This window comes from Molossus molossus, unplaced genomic scaffold (assembly GCF_014108415.1).
Source record: "Molossus molossus isolate mMolMol1 unplaced genomic scaffold, mMolMol1.p scaffold_m16_p_3, whole genome shotgun sequence".
Classification (NCBI taxonomy): Eukaryota; Metazoa; Chordata; class Mammalia; order Chiroptera; family Molossidae; genus Molossus; species Molossus molossus.
This window is the reverse complement of record NW_023425366.1, coordinates 117,662,804-117,681,336: the sequence shown is the minus strand read 5'-3', so window position 1 is coordinate 117,681,336 and position 18,533 is coordinate 117,662,804. Positions and strand designations below refer to the sequence as shown.

At 47.5% G+C, this 18,533-nt stretch overlaps 1 protein-coding gene, 1 non-coding gene and 1 pseudogene across 3 annotated transcripts in view; 2 read left to right on the top strand and 1 right to left on the bottom strand.

The window, feature by feature from the left end:
• SRL (sarcalumenin) overlaps nt 1-2,863 on the bottom strand; it is a 42,182-nt gene extending 39,319 nt beyond the window's left edge. The window contains exon 1 of one of the 2 annotated variants that reach the window (XM_036280646.1): nt 2,717-2,863. In XM_036280646.1, coding sequence (XP_036136539.1) covers nt 2,717-2,777 — 61 coding nt within the window. In that variant the 5' untranslated portion in view covers nt 2,778-2,863. The remainder of the gene's footprint in view (nt 1-2,716) is intronic. The other variant, XM_036280647.1, reaches the window with a different exon arrangement.
• Nucleotides 2,864-5,623: 2,760 nt separating this feature from the next.
• LOC118642139 lies at nt 5,624-7,609 on the top strand (annotated as a pseudogene).
• A 3,337-nt stretch (nt 7,610-10,946) lies between these two features.
• LOC118643050 lies at nt 10,947-11,106 on the top strand. Its single transcript, XR_004961937.1, has one exon. It is a non-coding gene; the product is annotated as a U1 spliceosomal RNA (small nuclear RNA).
• Nucleotides 11,107-18,533: the final 7,427 nt, after the last annotated feature.

Below are 18,533 nucleotides of genomic sequence, written 5' to 3'. Positions count from 1 at the left end.
GGGTCACAGCTGCTGTGGCACACAGCCTTGTTGAGGAAATGACTTCTTTCCAGAAATCACCAGCCTGAGGTGGGTGACGAAGAGGTCTAGGGAGGGCATGCTTCCTGGTGGTCACCATGCACCCTCGGCTCTCGGGGAGGGGTGGGTCCACCCAGCATGCACCAGCCTCTCACCATCGGGACTTTAGAGTGAGGGCCAGAGCAGACTTGCACATCTGCAACCGGGGCGAGGCCAGAGGACAGGGATGCACAAACTCAGAACACACACCCGTCTGTCCCCAATCTGTCTCCGCATCCTGTAGGCAAGAAGCAAAGATGTCCTAAATTCAGCCTAACAAATGCCAATGGCTTAAACCCAAAGAAATGTTTTCTCAGCACCCCCATCCGACCTTACCCGCCAAGAAGTCAAAGAACTGACAGCATCATTCTAGTCCTGCATCCTGAGGGGAGAAGCTACCCTCGGGCAGCTTCCCCACCACCTCTAACAGGCAGAGTTCAGGAAGAGCAAGGGAAGATGGACGCTCCCAGGTAGGGCAAGACGCCCTAGCCTGGGTGTGCCTGTCACTAACTCACACGTCCCTTCATTCCTCTGGCTTTTGCTCCCTTACCCAGAAAATGAGGAGACGAGTAAATCAATTCAAGGTTGCTTTCCCCTGTCGCTGAGCAAGCCTGTCGCCGAGACAAAGAGGAGGATCCTTGTAGTTACAAAGGACTGGGGTCAGGGGGTCTGGTGGCTCCATCTATGTCCTGGCATCTGGAGGGGTGCTTGATTCCCTGCTTGGGAATGAGAAGAGGAAGCTGTGGAGCCCATCGTCCCAGTACCGGGGGCCATGGGAGCAATGTGAGGACAAAAGAAGGAAGAACAACTCTGTAGGGTTCCCCTCGGGAGGCAGGAACGGGAGGGTGAAGAGAACACCTGCCACCCAGAAAGGAGCAAGCACGTGGACCTGGAAATGAGGACCCCATGGTGAGGTGAGAAGTCCAACAGTAAAGCTGCTGCCTGTGGGCAGGTGGCATGATTCTGGGAGAAAATCAACCAGTCGGAAAGACTGTCATCATGGGGGTGGGGGGAAGCCACCCTTATGGTTGGAACCTCCCAGTGGGTGCAGAAGGAAGCCATCTTTTGGGGTATACAACCTACAACTGATGTAGTGGTCAAATCCACATGGGTAAGAACCACAGCCCAAGTGTGAGCAGGGAGAGGAGGGAGGGAACCTTGCTCGCTGGTAGACAACCCTCCCTGGAAGCCAGGCCAGGGCACACCTCAGAGTCCAGGAAGGAAGGAGAATGCAGAGAGGATCTTTGCACAAAGCACCTGACTGCCTCCTTTCCCCCAGCAAGATTCCCCGCAAGGCCTGTGGAACATTCCAGATGTCCAGTTCCCCTCGTTGGGAGGAAAGATAAAGGATGTTGGGAGGAAAGATGATAAAGGATGTCCCTAAAAGGCTACAAGCTCCTGGGCCTGATGTGTGGAAGCAGAGGGAGGTGGCAGCTGGGCTGGGCGGAGCAGGGGAGGGGCTGCAAAGGGGAGAGGGTGGCAGTGGCTGGGGCCTCAGGATCCAATTACACGGCTGTTTCCATACTTAGCCACCTGACAGCCGCTTGGAATCCTCGACACTCCGGCCACTGCAGCCCCATGGAGCCCAAATTAACTCAAGGGCAGACAAGGGCAGGGCCCAGCAGCACATGCGAAGCTGGAGCCCCCCACCTGGTCTCTAACTCCCGAGGTAATGGCTTCTGCTGCCGCTGCCATCTGCTCCCCTGGCTGGGACTGGGGCCTCAAAAAGCAGAACCTCAAAGATCAGAAAGGCTAGGGCTCTGGCCCCCATGGTTCCCTGTGCAGAAGAAGACTGCAGAGTCATAAAAAGACAAAGCAGAGTCCTGGATACATGGGGGGGTCCCCAGAGCACCCCAAAATATCCCCAAGGGAAACCCAGCCCCAGGAATCTTGGGAACAGAGAGGAGGCAAAATGCTCTGGTATCCCCTCCACGCCTATAAATAACCCCCATGCTGTAACCAGAGCCCTTATGCCACACAGTGCTGAGATGTCAAAGAAAAACCACGGCACATAGGCCCCCAGCCACTCCTAACAAAGCCTCAGCCAAGCCCAGTCCTACTCCAGAACACTCCTGTTCCTTTTCTGAACACAGTCCGATTCAGTCTCCAACCTAATTCTCAACTCTATGTCCAATCCCAACCCAAACTGACCCCCACTTCATTCCGCTGCTCCCCAGATGGCCCCCAACTCTGCCTGCTGTGGTCCTCTGTCCTCGATCATGCAAAGCCAGGCCCCCTGCCAGATCTCCAGCAGGGAAAAGGGTCAACTCAGTGATATCCAGGAGCCCCTCCTGCTCCAAGATAGGGTTCTCTTGTTTGTCTAAGAGGCTCCTCTAGTCTTGACTTTTGAGGTCCTCTTCCCCAGCACCTACTGGCCAGACCTTCTCTCTGGCCCCTAGCTCAGGCCTCACTCCCTCCTGTACCTCTCGGTTTACTCCTTCTGCTTCCTCTGGCCTCCCCGAGAAGCCCCTGAATGCTCTCAGGTTCTCTCCACACCCAGTTCTTTCTCCTGGACCCCAGGGGAGAAAGAATGGGTACAGGATGACACCAGCCATCAGCCCCAGGAATCACAGAGGCCTCATTCTCCAACCACTACCCGAGCCCCCCACACCACAGACAGAAGCAAAGTCTGGCTTGGCCCACAGGGGTGGGGTCATACCTGCTTGTCCTGGGAGCAGGAGCGACGCCACAAAGCAGCAGAGCAGAACCAGCGCCCTCATGGTGACTGCCAAGAGAGCCCAGCTGCTCCTCGCCTCTATTTATAGGGCTGGTGGCAGCGCGGGCGGGGAGAAGGGTCACACAGTCACTAGGGCAACTGGGCGGGCGTGATGGGGAAGCAGCGCCGACCCGACCCTGCGAGCTGAGAGGCTTGCTCTGCCCCTGCTATGCCAGCTGCCAGGCCCTAGAAGGCGGGGCCCATCTCTCCCCGAGTAGCCCTGGGGTCACATGATGTGGGTCACAGGCGGGGTAGCAGGGGGGAAAGTGGGAAGTCCCTTGAGTTAGGTCTGGGACCTGAGTCTTCCCAGTATTTGCACTAACCTGATCCAAAGTCTGCAGCAAGTCAATGACCTTGACATGTCTCAGTTTTCTGAACAAGGGAGTTTGTAGGGCCAAGCAACAAGGGCCCTATCTGAGAACCACAGACATATATTTCAGCCTCTCCCCTAAGGTCAGGAGAGTAAAGAAAGCCCTAAGTGGTTAAGGAAAACCCTCAATGTCTGACCTTTGAGGTCAGTGGCTAGGAGCTTAGCCTTCCCAGACCTCTGGAAGAGACAGAATGTAGATGGGGGGTGGGGAGCTAAGAGATGCCTCTGACGATGTGATGTAAGTCAGAGGGTGGAGAGACAGAGATCCATTTCCAGTGGCGCAGGGGTTCCAAAACCTTCTGTCACCTCCTCGATGTGCTATTTGATGCAATTTTCCTAAGGGCATGTGACAGCCAAAGAGCCAGTTCTATAAAGCCCAGGGAAAGCAGACACTGGCTTGTCTCGTCTGCGGGAGGGTGTCATTGTGAGGATAGCAGTCAGCACCTTGGAAAGGAACAAGAATCAATTAGGTATCTTCTGGGTGCTTTACTCTAAAACAGCTTTATTGACGTCTAATCAGATACAATCAAAATAACAGTTTCCTCACTCTCAAAGTTTCCTTTCGTCCCTTCCCTTTATCCCTAACCAGGCAACCACTGATCTTTGGTCACTGCTACTAGTTTGCATTTCCTAAATTTTTTATATAAATGGAATCTTGCCTGTATGATTCCTTTTTATCTGGCTTCTTTCACTCAGCACAATTATTTTGAGCTTTATTCATGTTGTAGCATGTATCAATACCGTTATTCTTAGTATTCCATTGTGTGGATATACAGCACATCCTCGAATAATGTTGTTTCATTCAACGTCATTTCCTTATAACGTTGATGAGAGATGCCACAGGAACTTAACTCTTGTTTATATCAATTAGCTTATGGTACTGGAATCCGATCCACGTGATAGAAGATGTCCTTTGGCTCTGCCGTTTCACAAGCAGGGCCTTCGGAAGACTGGCACCCTAAAGTCATTATATATAAACCAGAGGGGCTTCTCCTTCAATACCCCAGTCCGAATCAGGTCCCCAGTCTGCGAGAAAATACACCCCATCGTTTCTAGCCAGCTCCCCACCATGGCCGGGGCCTCTAATTAATTTCTTTATGTAATAAAATATCCAGTCAGTGTTCTCTCTCTCTCTCTCTCTCTCTCTCTCTTTCTCTCTCTCTCTCTCTCTGTCTCTCTCACACACACACACTCACACACACATACACACACACACACAGCCTATGGTAAAACTGGTTTCATTATGTCATTTCGCTTAAAGTCACAGAAACTATTGATAAGTAAGGACTTACTGTACCACAATCTGCTATCAATTCACATATTGAGAGACATTTAAGTTGTTTCCAAATTTTGGCTATTACCAATTAGCTGCTATAAACATTCATGTACAATTAAATGTATGAACATATGCTTTCATTTCTCTGGGGTAAATACCTTGGAGTGGAACAGTTGGGTCACATCGTGGGTGTCTCTTTAACTTTTTTTGAAGATGATTGTATCATTTTATGTTCCCACCACCAGTTCCTCCACATCCTTGCCTGCACTTGGTATGGTCAATCTTTCTTTTAAATTTTGGTCATTCTTATAGGTGTGTAGTGACGTCTCATTATGGTTTTAACTGGTGTCTTCCTATTACTGTTTCCATGTTCGTGTCATCCTCATCTTTGCTAACATTCCTGTGGAAAGCTTTTGTCCATTTTTTATGGGTTTTCTTTTACTGAGTTTAGAGAATTCTTATATATGCTGGTACAGCCTTTTTTCAGCCATATCTTTGTAAATATTTTCTCCCAGTTTGTCACTTGTCTTTTTATCCACTTAAGTGTCTTTCAAAGAGCAAAAATTCTTAATTTTTATCACATCCCATGTATCACTTGGTTCCTTTTTTTTTTTCATCCTCACCCGAGGATATTTTTCTGTTTATCATCAGATAGAGTGGCAGGGAGTAAGAGAAACATCAACATGAGAGAGACACATCGATTGGTTGCCTCCCACATGACCCCGACCAGGGCTGGGGACAAACTGCAACTGAGGTAAGTGTCCTTGGCCAGAATCGAACCTGTGACTCATTGGTCCACAGGCCGATGCGCTACCGCTGAGCCAAACTGGCCAGGGCTGTTTGTTCTTTTATGAATTATGCTTCTGGTGTCATACCTAAGAATTCCTTTTCTAATCCAAGGTCACAAGATTTCTTCCTGTTTTCTTCTAAAAGTATAATAGTTTTAGGTTTTACATTTAGACCCATTTTGTGCTATTTAAAAAAATATGTTGCAAAATATGGAACAAATGTAGATGTTTATATGTGGATGTCCAGCTGTTCCAGCACCATTTGTTGAAAAGACTGTTCTTTCTCCGCTGAATTGCCTTTGCTCCTTTTTCTGAAAATCAATTGACCAATGTGTGTGAATTGATTTCTAGACTACGTTCTGTTCCATTGATCTGTGTGTCTGTCCTTTCACTAAAACCACACTGTCTTGATCACCATGGCTTCCTACTACGTCTTGAAATCAGGTAGTGTGAATCCTTCGACTTTGATCTTCTTTTTCGAACTTATTTTAACTATTCTAGTTACTTTGCACTTCCATAAAAAGCCTCTTTGGGTTTTAACTGGCATTACAACTAACTTATAGATCAATTTATTTATTTCTATCCTCACACGAGGACATTTTTCCATTTTTTGTTCAGATAGAGTGGGAAGGAGAGAAAGGAAGAGAGAGAGAGAGAACATCGACGTGAAAGGGACACATTGAGTGTCTGCCACCCGCACAACCAACCAGGGCCGGGGACAAACTGCATCCGAGGTACGCGCCCTTAGTGGGAACCGAACCCGGGTCTCTGGACTGCAGGCTGATACTCTAACTGCTGAGCCAAATCAGCCAGGGCAACCTATAGATCAATTTGAAGAGCACTGACCAGTTACCAAATGGAACAGAACTTAGTCTAGAAATCAATTCACACACATTGGTCAATTGATTTTCAGAAAAAGGAGCAAAGGCAATTCAGCGGAGAAAGAACAGTCTTTTCAACAAATGGTGCTGGAACAGCTGGACATCCACATGTAAACATCTACATTTGTTCCATATTTTGCAACATATTTTTTTAAATAGCACAAAATGGGTCTAAATGTAAAACCTAAAACTATTATACTTTTAGAAGAAAACAGGAAGAAATCTTGTGACCTTGGATTAGAAAAGGAATTCTTAGGTATGACACCAGAAGCATAATTCATAAAAGAACAAACAGCCCTGGCCGGTTTGGCTCAGCAGTAGCGCGTCGGCCTGTGGACCAATGAGTCACAGGTTCGATTCTGGCCAAGGACACTTACCTCAGTTGCAGTTTGTCCCCGGCCCTGGTCGGGGTCGTGTGGGAGGCAACCAATCGATGTGTCTCTCTCATGTCGATGTTTCTCTTTCTCCCTCCCACTCTATCTGATGATAAACAGAAAAATATCCTCGGGTGAGGATTAAAAAAAAAAAAGAAGAACAAACTGATACATGGGATGTGATAAAAATCAAGAATTTTTGCTCTTTGAAAGACACGTCACCATTTCACAAAGAGAAGACCGAGGCTCAGAGAGCTGAAGGGACCACTTCGACATCACTGACAAGAAATGGAATCGCCTTCACTGGAATCCAGATCTGCCTGACTCACAAACCCATGACTTTTCCCAGCAGTCCAAGTGAACACTATCAGGCAAAAATAAGCAGCAGCATTTCAGGCAAAGGGATGAAGGACTGTGCGGAGGCATAGAGACAGAGAAACAGCACAGGCTGAAAGGTCAGAGAAAGCCACAGAACCCTGGTGAGCCCAACACTGCTTAAAGGGTTAAACGCATTTGATTTAAAGATACCTTGTTTGGTTCCCACTGAGGCGCACTCTACTTCCATATCAGGGAGAAGGGAAGAGGTGTTTTATTGAGGAGGTTCCAGACAAGACCATGGTTATAGGAAATCACTGGACATAGCTTTATGACAAGTAGGAGGAGGAGTACCAGCCGGCCACCCCTGGGCTTGGCATGTTCGTAGAGGTGAAAGACCCAGAAGACAAGGTCACTCTGGCCTGGTAGTATGGCTCTGAAAGCAGGTTCACTTTCACATCCCACACCCCTGAGGAGCATCAGATCTACCGTCACTCGAATTCCACCAAGTTCTCCCTTTTTGCTGGAGGCATGTTGAGAGTTCATCTGACATTCAGGTGGGTGAACACTGCAATGACTATGCAGAAATTTCTGCCAAAGACAAGTTGAGTGAGTTGCAGCTATCAGTGCAACAGCTGGTGGAGCAAGTGGAGCAGATCTAGAAAGAGCAAAACTACCAGCGGAGGTGAGAGGAGCGCTTCCGGCAGACCAGCCAGAGCACAACCAGCAGGTGCTCTCGTGGTCCATTCTGCAGACCCTCATCCTCGTAGCCATCAGTGTCTGGCACTTGTGACATCTCAAGAGCTTCTTTGAAGGCAAGAAGCTGGTGTAGGCATCCTTCCTCCCAGAATGGGGGAGAAGGAGCCTCCTGGAATGGATTCCTCTCTGGCAGGAGGACTGGTTCCCAGCCACGAATGATCTGGAAAGGAGAGGGGTCACACGCACCCCAGGGACAAGCTGAGGGGAGCAGCTCGGCTGGCTAACACAGAGCAGGTGGTGGGGCCAATGCCTGCCACCTCTCCTGGGCTCTGGCCTCTGCAGTAATCTCCTAGGGGCTGTTGAAGTTACTGGGAGCCCCACGGGCACCTCAGAATCTCAGCGATCAGGGATGTGAGGCTGTTGTCTGGGGTGGCTGAGGGGAGGAGAGTGGGTGGGCAAGCCAGTTTTCTCATTTTCTTCCTTTACTAACCTGGGATTTAGAGCAGGTTGGGGTGTAGCTGTGATTCCCTGCCACCCTGAGAACCTCACTGTTCCCTCCTTGGCCTAAACCTAACCTGCTGATCTGGCGGGGGTGGGGGGGAGTGTCAATTGAGGATGGGACAGAGGGAGTTACAATGTAGGAAAGTGGCCTAAGTTGACCCTGTGTTCTTCAAATGCTTGTCCTTTCTGGGGCTTAAGGAACTGGGGTCAGGAAAGCAGAGGTCTTGGTGCTGGCTGGGGATGGGGCCTGCAGAGCCTTAGTTACTGATTTCATTTTCAACAAGCCTAGGTTCATTGCATTGGTTGCCCAATTTTTTAAAAAATAGACCTCTAGCCCAGCTGGTATGGCTCAGTGGTTGAGTGTTGACCCACGCACCAAGAGGTCACCAGTTCGATTCCAGGTCAGGGCACGTGCCCAGGTTGTGGGCCAAATCCCCAGTGAGGGGCATGCAGAAGGTGGCCAATTGATGTTCTCTCTCATTGATATTTCCTTTTTTTTTTTATTTTAAATATGTTTTTATTGATATTTTAGAGAGAAAGACGGAAACATCGAAGTGAGAGAGAAACATGGATCGGTCACCTCCTGCACGCCCCCCGCTGGGAATTGAGCCTGCAACCCGGGCATGTGCCCAGACCAGGAATTGAACTGGGACCTCTCAGTCCAGGGGATGATGCTCAACCCACTGAGCCATACCGGCAGGGCTCTGATCGATATTTCTATTTCTCTCTCTCCCTCTCCCTTCCTCTCTCTCTAAAATTAATCAAGAAAAAAATTTCTTTTTAATAAAAATATAAAATTCTAATCCATGCTATGTGGATGAGCCTTGAGAATGTTATACTAAGTGAAAAACAGCCAGATATAAAAGGATAAGGTATTAGCTGGCTGAAGCTGTCATAACAAAATACCACAGATTGGAGGACTTAAACAACAGACATTTATCTTCTCACAGTTCTGAAGGCTGAAAGTCGAAGACCAAGGTGTGGGTAGGTTTGTTTTTTTCTGAGGCTGCTCTCCTTGGCTTGCAGAGGCCCACCTTCTCACTGTGTCCTGACATGTTCACCTCCCGGTCTGTATTACATGTCCTAAACTTCCTTTTTTTAAAAAAAATTTTCTGTATTGATTTTAGAAAGGCAGAAAAGGAGAGGGAGAGATAGAAACATTGATGAGAGAGAACATCGATTGGCCACCTCCTTCATGCCCCCCACTGGGGATTTGGCCCACAACCTGGGCATGTGCCCTGACTGGGAATCGAACCAGCGACCACTTGGTGCATGGGTCAACGCTCAACCACTGAGCCACAAGAGCCAGGCTGGATGAACTTTTTTTTTTCTTTTTTTGTACATGCCCCTAGGGGGAACTAAACCCAGGACTATCTGATCCACAGGCCGATGCTCCAACCGCTGAGCCAAACTAGCCAGGGCTCCTTTTTTTGTTTTTTATCCTCACCCGAGGACATTTTTCTATTTTTTGTTCAAATAGAGTGGGAGGGAGAGAGAGAAACATTGATGCAAAAGGGGCACATCGAGTGGTTGCCAGCCGCATGACCCAACCAGGGCCGGGGACAAACTGCAACCGAGGTACATGCCCTTAGCAGGAACCGAACCCGGGTCTCTCTGGAACACAGGCCAATGCTCTAACCGCTAATCCAAACTGGCCAGGGCTAAACTTCTCTTCTTTTATGGACACCAGTCATATCAGATTAGGACCCACCTATATGACCTCATTTCACCTTAATTCCCTCTGTGAAGCCGCTATCTCCCAACACAGTCACATTCTGAGGTTCTGGGGGTTAGGACTTCAACATATAGATTGGGGGCAGGTGACACAATTCAGCCTATAACAGACAAGTATGATATGATTTGATTTATAGGAGGTACCTAGAATAGGCAAATTCTTAGAAACAGAAAGTAGAATGGTGGTTGCCAGGGCCTAGGGGAAGGGGCACAGGAGTTATTATTTAATGGATACAGAGTTTTGATGCAGAATGATGAAACAGTTCTGGAGATGAATGTAAGTGGTGATGGTTGCACAACACTGTAAATATACTTAATGACACTGAATTGTACATTAAAAAAATGGTTAAAATCGTGAATTTTATGTTTTATATATATATATATATATTTTTTTTTTTTTTAACCATAATTTTTAAAAATGAATAAACAAGCTCTGGCCAGTTTGGCTCATCGGTCAGAGAGCCGGCCTGTGGACTGAAGGGTCACAGGTTCAATTCCCAGTCAAGGGCACATACCTGAATTGCAGGTTCAATCCCCAGCCCCAGCCAGGGTCATGCAAGAGGCAACCAATCAATGTGTCTCTTTCACATTGATGTTCCTCTCCGTCTCTCTTTCTCTCCCTCTCTCTCCCTCCCCCCTTTGCACTCTCTCTAAAAAAGTCAATGGCCCTGGCCAGTTTGGCTCATTGGTTAGTGTGTCGGCCCACGCACCAAAGAGTCATGGGTTCAATTCCGGTCAAGGGCAGTTTGGACCTGGACCTGGCCCTGGCCCTGGTTGGGTCGTGTGGGAGGCAACCAGTCAATGTGTCTCTCTCACGTCAATGTTTCTCTCTTTCTCTCCCTTTCCCTCTCTCTTCTGAAGATAAATAGAAAAATGTCCTCGGGTGAGGTGAGGATTAAAAATTTTTAAAAAGTCAATGAAAAAATATCCTCAGGTGAGGATTAACAAAAAAATAAAATAAACAAAAGGGAGAAAATGAAAGACATTTGTAATTCTGTCAGCAATAAAATAAAAACAATTTTAAATAAAAAGGAATAAACAAAGACTCTTTGGAAAATAAGAGAGACTAAAAATGAGGGTAGACTCAAATGAAGATGAACTCTGAGGTCATAAATTCTTAAACAGACCTCACTTAGCCTATGAAAGCTCCACACTGGTTTCATCCCACATCCCCCACACCACCATGCCAACTTCCCAGGGCAAAGACCTCCTCTTTCCCACAAACAGAAGCTGCCATACTTACCTGGCAAGAGAGAAACCATGATCGCGAAGGAGGTTTTCCCAGGGCGAGGCTTATCCACTGCACTCCGGATATGCTGACCTCTTCGATTTCCCCAAATGTGGGAAACATGACTGCATACTTTGTGGTAGTGGGGGACTGCATGCATGCTTAAATAAATAAATAAACAAACAAACAGAAGCTGCCAGAGTCCTCAGCCTAAGGGCCCTCACCCTCACATAGTTCCTATAGTTCGGTCCCTCTTTTGGCAACTGACTTGCTAGATTAATCCATGCCTGAAACAGTTCTCCAAGTGGCTGGGGAAATCAAGTGGGGCCCTGACGACGCAGGCCTCTGTCTGGATCTTCTCTACGCTTGACTCTAACGCAGTGCTACAAGTAGCTCTTTGGAAAGTATTTTCCCATTTACCTTGGCAATTATAGGTCACCTACCTTAGAAGGACCCAAATTCCCACCCTCGGCAGGAATCTCCTCCATGATATCCCTGACAGATAAGTACTCAGCCTCTGTTTGAATATCTTCAGTGACAGGGAACTCACTACCAGAGAACACCAACTCCACTGTTTTGAATGTAATGTGAAGTCTCAAACAAGCCACAGAGCTCCAGATCTACCCCCCCCCCCACCCCCCTACCCCCTCAACTTTCCTTCCACAGCCAGGGACATGCACCATGAGGATCCCGTGGGAAATGGAGACCATCTCTCCCTTAATGTCAAATACGCACTCACTCACTGACCCTCTGTGCCTGGCCAGACCCATTGACATTTCTGTCTACCTACAAAGGACAAAAGATTTCCATCAATTCTCTTTGCAACCGGAATTTTCAGAGCATCTTCTGTATCTCTCACAGGGCAAGAGGCAATGCTAGAGACACAAGTATCAACAAACTACTCTCTGGTATGTGTGCAGTTATCTGTAGCCTTCTCAAATCACTTTCCTGTTTCCTCTTTAATTTGATTCTCAGGCTGTCTACCAAGACAGGCCACACCCGGTGGGACCTGTGACTGGGGCCCCTTAAGTCAAGAAACTCTGCAGCTGTAACTCTTAGCTCCTTTTCAACACCAAGGGCGTGGAGGGGACAGCAGGTCTGGGAGCTCATTCCTTCATACAGCTATGAGATTCAGGGCTGGTCCTGCCCTGCAGCCCCCATCCTACCCCTCCTCCAGGTCAGCACGCACTCTTGTCAATCAACAGAAGAAACTTGCAACTTAGCAGGGCAGTAGAAGAGAGGGAACCAAGGCAGGGAATGGTGCTAACCCCACCTCAGCCCAGGACTTGTAGGGCACAGGAGGGCATACAGAACTCAAGAGTGAAAAAGACAAATGCCACAGGGATAGTAGCATCCAGGAAAGCACAGAGAGGCAGCTGGATAAAGAAGGGTCAGTGGAATGAACTCGAATGGGACAGGGTGGAGCCAGAGCCAACAAAAATATGAGGCTAAGAACTGTGTGGCCAGCCAGCTCCAAGAAGCAGCTGGAGGATTTGCATGTGCTTTACATACTGGCCTGAGGCCAGTTCATCAACCCTAAGGAGGCCAATGTCACAGAAAGGCTCTTCATTTCACTAGATGGCTCTTCAAACATCTCAGAGCCTAGGGCCATTACTCTACTGCCAAAGATGCCCCCACATCATGATACAAGCAACATTTTTTATTGTAACCTACCCCCATGCCACAAAAACATAAAGGTGTCCTCCAAGTACTCATAAAGTACAGCAAAAAAGGCAAAAATTGGAAGTAACAAGAAAACTGCACCAAAACAGGCACACAAAATGGAGCCATTCACAAGGCTGATACAAAAGCAAACAGCACTACATACAGAAGTCCCTCGCAAGTGTGTAACTTGATCACTTGCCAATTCAATATCCTTAAAATAAGAACAAACCAACTGCTTGGAAGAAGTGAAATAATTTCTGCTACCGAAACTATAGGAATTTCTTCTGAGACTCCTCTTAAAGAGGACACAGTGTAATGTAATCATCCTTGAGAACATGGAAGAAGACAGACATTTCCCATGAGTTTTATCTCTAACAGAGACCCTTCAAATAGTGCAAGGAGGCCACCAGGTACCAAGAATACCCAGCTCCCTCCCAAAGAAACCATTACCAAAGACAGTCAAAGGCACACTCTTAGATGTATCTTATCCTCCATTGCCAGGTTACTACCTCACACACTGGTGGCAGAGGGGAAATTGCCACAATCAATTTGGGGGATAATGTCCACTAAAATATATTCACAGTAGCCATATGTTGGAAAAAAAATAATTCCATCACTAGGTGAATGGCTAAACAAATAGTGGCATATTCATAAAGCAGAATACATTTAGCAATAAACATGAACAAACTGCTGATATACACAAAAATATAAATGAATCTCAGCAAAAGAAGCCAGACAAAAAGAGTATATAGCCCTGGCCAGTTTGGCTCAGAGGCTGGAGTGTCGGCCTGTGGACCAGAGAGTCCCAGGTTCGATTCTGGCCAAGGGCACGTACCTCAGTTGCAGTTATTCCCCGGCCTCAGTTGGGGTTGTGCAGGTGGGAACCAATCGATGTGTCTCTCTCACATCTCTCTCTCTCTCTCCCTCCCTTCCTCCCACTCTGTCTGAGGATAAATGTAAAAATATCCTCAGGTGAGGACTAAAAGTAAATAAATAAATAAATAAATAAATAAATAAATAAATAAATAAATAAATAAAAAGAATATATAGAGTTGACCCTTGAACAACATGGGTTTGAACTGTGCAGTCCACTTATACAAGGATTTTTTTCAATGAATACCATTGGCCTTCCATATCCTTGGATTCAACCAACCATATTCAATCCAAAAACAGTATTCGATCCAAGGATGGGAATCCATAGATGAAGCAGGCTGCCTATATGCATTGTTCTATACCATTTTATATAAGGGCCTTGAGTATCCTCAGATTTTGGTATCCATAGAAGGGGGTGTAGTTCCTAAAATCAATCCCCCATGGTTATCAAAGGATGACTGTAGTTAAGTTTTGGGGGAGTCAAAGGTTTACACAGATTTTGACTGCATGGAGGTTCAGTGCGACTAACCCCTCATGTTGTTAAAGGGTCAACTACGTACTGTATGAATTGTATAAACCTCTAAAAGAGACAAAACTATGCTGGCCAGTTTGGCTCAGTGGTAGAGCGTTGGCCTGAGGACCAATGAGTTGTGGGTTTGATTCCAGTCAAGGGCACGTACCTCGGTTACAGTCCCCAGCCCTGGTCAGGGTCGGGTGGAAGGTAACCAGTCAAAGTGTCCCTCTCAAATCGATGTTTCTCTCTCTCTTCCCTTCTCTCCCTCTCTCTCCCTCCCTCCCACTCTATCTGAAGATTAACAGAAAAATATCCTCAGGTGAGGATTAAAAAAATTAAATAAAAAATAAGAGACAAAACTAATCTATGATGATAAAAATTAAAACCACTGTACACCTATCAGAATGACTATTTTTAAAATAATCTGATAATATCAAGTGTTGGTGAGGATGCAGAGCAACTGAAATTCTCATACACTGTTGGTGCACTGTATGGTCTGGAACTATGTACACACATACATAAATGAGATCATGCAAAACTGGTAAAATTTTAAATAAGTCTCATGGACTGCACTAACAGCAATTACCTGTTTCCCATGACATCCTTCAGTTGTGCAAAATGTTGGCTTTGGGGGACGTTGGGTGAAGGGTGCACAGGACCTCCCAGAACATTTCTATTATTAGTCCCAACATTTTCAAAAAGTTTTATTGTTTTTTTATCCTCACCCGAGGATATTTTTTCCATTGATTTTAGAGACAGGGGAAGGGAGGAAGGGAGGGGAGAAAGAAAGAAACAACGAGCCCTGGCCAGTTTGGCTCAGCGGTTAGAGCGTCGGCCTGCGGTCCTGAGAGACCCGGGTTCGGTTTCCGCTAAGGGCATGTGCCTCGGTTGCAGTTTGTCCCTGGCCCTGGTCGGTTGTGCGGGTGGCAGCCACTCGATGTGTTCCTTTCACATCGATGTTTCTCTCTCTCTCTCTGTTCCTCTCTCTCCCTCCCACTCTACCTGAACAAAAAATGGAAAAATGTCCTCGAGTGAGGATAAAAAAAAAGAGAGAGAGAGAGAGAGAGAAACAACTATGCGAATTGGGTCCAGGACAGCATTAGGCCAGTTGCAGTCTATTAGTTCATTGTATGGGGTCCACATGGCTGTGGGCCATGTGGGCAAGTACAGGGGAGCCAGAAGAGTGCACCCTCTGCAACAAAAGTCCTAACAGTCTTGAAAACACAAGCGCAACCAAGAGAACCAGGAACCAAGAGAGGTAAACTTCTTTGTTTAAGAATTAAATATCTCAAATATTCCCATGCTTGCAGTGGCCACGCCTACTCTGGCCAAGGACCTGGTCCCAGGTGTGACTGACAGACAAGTACCTTCCCTATTTCACCTACACTTTACTAGGCATGCTCCGTTCTCCCCCTGTCCAGTCCCTTCCCCCAGCGATCTGCCAGGAACAGACCCAATGGCCCCTTAGGGAGTGTTAACTTGCAGCTTCCTGGCAAAGCTGCATAAATGGCATGCCAATAATATTTGGCCTTCCCTTTTGCTCCTTTCCTGTTATTAATAACTAGGTTAATTACAAAGGTGTCACAACTACAAAGAAGAAATCAACATGTAATTGACTAGAGTATATGTAAGCAATGGCTAAGCCTCCCTTGAAGGAGATAAAGCTTTGAATATGAATTCCCTATCTCCTTTACTTGCTTCAAGTAAATAAAACTACCTTGCAAACTAACCACCTCTCCTTTTTTACTATAACACCCTAAGCAGCAAACCCCTTGTTTGGTAACATTCCCACATCTTCTCCATTTCTTCCTCCTCCCAGGTCAGTGTCTACACTACTGCAGGGCACTGTGCACTTTCTGACCATGTGCTCCCGGGGACGGACCTTCGCCACTGCACCGAGGCCATCGCCAGCCCAGGCTCCTTGCAGTGGACCCATGGCGGAGGTGCGGTCAGGGCAAGACGCACACAGAGCACACGGCAAGAAAAAAGTATTTCCTGCGTAGTTTCTTACATTCCTCATGTGCGCTGAAACAATGTTTCAGATACTGAGGGTTAAAATTAATGTCCCATTTTATACCGCGGCCTGTGGACCGCCCTAAGTCACGTGTGCGGCGCACCCAACTTCCGCCCGGACAGCGCGGGCTCCACCACCAGTGCCACACAGCGCGTGCTCCGGGTGGGCTGGCAGCTGCGGAAGGAAGTCGGCGAGCGCCTCCACGCGGAAGACACACCAGAACGCCGCAGTCCTCCTCTGTGCGGCGCTTTGCGCGCGGAGTGCAGAACCGCGCGCCACCCCGCAGGGGGCGGGGGCGGGGCTGGGGCCGGGACCGCACGAGCGCGCGCCCGACGGCCTGGAGTGCCACGGAGCATGCGCACCCAAGTGGCTGAGCAAGGCAAATCCGGGAAAAGGCGGGGCCAGGGGCGGCACCCCCGACTTCCGCTGCCTACTAGGGAGCCAGCATAGGGCTTCACGATGCGCCACCGCAAGTCGGGGGTGTGGGAATTTCCCTGGCCCCACCCTAAGCCCCGCCTCTGGCCTATGGAAACTGAACAGTCGGGGCGGGGGGGGGGCACCGGAAGGAGGTGGGACCTCTTCAATTGCTGGACCGGGTGTACTGGGCCTGCAGCGCCGTCTGTTGGTCCTCTCAGGAACTGCATGGAGCCTGCGGGGCGCGCCTCGCACCTGGCGGAAAGAGCTCCGGGCTGGCCTTGGTAAGGGGTATTCCTAACCAGATTCTAGCTAAGGCCCTCCCCTCAGACACATATTCTACTGTTGTAAATTTACTTAGATATACCCAAAAAGAGATAAAATTAGTTACAGAGCTAAGCAAAAAAAACTCCAGATTCAAAAGGGTAAACATTGTGATTCCATCTACATTTTGGAAAAGGCAAACCTATAGGAATAGATAGATCAGTGTTTGCAAGGAGCTGGATGGACCACAGAGGAACATGGGGGACTCTTGGAATGAGGGAACTAATTTATATCATGATTGTGGTGGTGGTTACACAACTGTATGCATTTGTGAAAACTCACACAACCAAAAACTAAAAGGTGTGAATTTTACTGAATGTAAATTAGTTTTAATTTTTACAAATACTAAAAAAAAAAAAAACCAAAGCAGATTGGTGGTTGCCAAGGGCTAGGAGGACTGGGGAGACTAGTTAATGAGTAAGTGGTTCATCTTGGGAGTAATGGAAATGTTTTGGAACTAGACGGAGATGATGGTTGCACAACATTGTGAATGTACTAAATGGCATTGAATCATTCCCTTTAAAATAGTTGGTTTTGTTGTGAATTTCACCTTTAAAAGGTGTAAAAGTTCTTTTAAAAATGCAGGCTTCTGCCCAGTGTGTGGTTCAGTGGATTGAGTCTTCCCATGGACTGAAAGCCGCCCCCTCCCCGGAGTTGATTCCTGGTCAGGGCACGTGCCCAGGTTGCGGGCTCATCCCCAGTAGGGGGCGCACAAGAGTCAGCCAATTGATGTTTCCCTCTCACATCAGTGTTTCTATCTCTCCCTTCCTCTCTCTAAAAAAAAAAAAAATCAATAATTTTTTTTTTTTTTTTTCCTTTTCTAAATGCAGGCTCCTGTCTGCCTTTCTATTCAATGAGTTCATGTCTGGAGGCATTCATTGTGGGCTGAGAAGTGAATTGGTTATTCCACTCTGGCCTCAGTCCCCATGTATCTGGCACAGTGTAACATAAGGAAAATCAGGCCAAGAAGAATACACTGTAAAGAGCTCTCTGTGTCCTGGCTGGTGTGGCTCAGCAGTTAGAGCATTGGCCTGCAGACCAATGAGTCTCAGGTTTGATTCCGGCCAAGGGCATGTACTTTGGTTGTGGTTCATCCCTGGCCCAACGTGCAGGAGGGAACCAGTCAATGTGTCTCTCTCACGTCAATGTTTCTCTCCCCTTCTCTCTCCTTCTTTCCCTCCCACTCTATCTGAAGATAAACAGAAAAATATCCTTGGGTGAGAATTTTAAAAAAGAGCCCTGGCCAGTGGTTAGAGCATCAGCCTGAGGTTCAGAGAGACCTGGGTTCAGTTCCCACTAAGGGCGCATACCTCAGTTGCAGTTTGTCCCCGGCCCTGGTTGGCAGCCACTCAATGTGTCCCTTTCACGTCGATGTTTCTCTCTCTTTCTCTTCCTCTGTCTCCCTCCCACTCTATCTGAACAAAAAATGGAAAAATGTCCTCAGGTGAGGATAAAAAAAAGAGAGAGAGCTCTCTGGTCACAGAAGATTAAGAATTCAAAAGGACCAGTCCCACCTCGCATAACATGCACTGTTCTTCCACCATTATTATTTCCTTATTTATTTTTTATTATTCCCAACTTTCAAAAATAGAAACTGAGGCCCTGGCCGGTTTGGCTCAGCAGTTAGAGCATCTGCCAGTAGACTGAAGGTTCACAAGTTCAATTCTGGTCAAGGGTATGTGTACCTGGGTTGCAGGTTCCATCCCCAGACCTGGACAGGGTCTTTTGGGAGGCAACCAATCGATCTCCCCCCCACTTCTCTCTCCTCCTCCTCCTCCCCACCCCCCTCC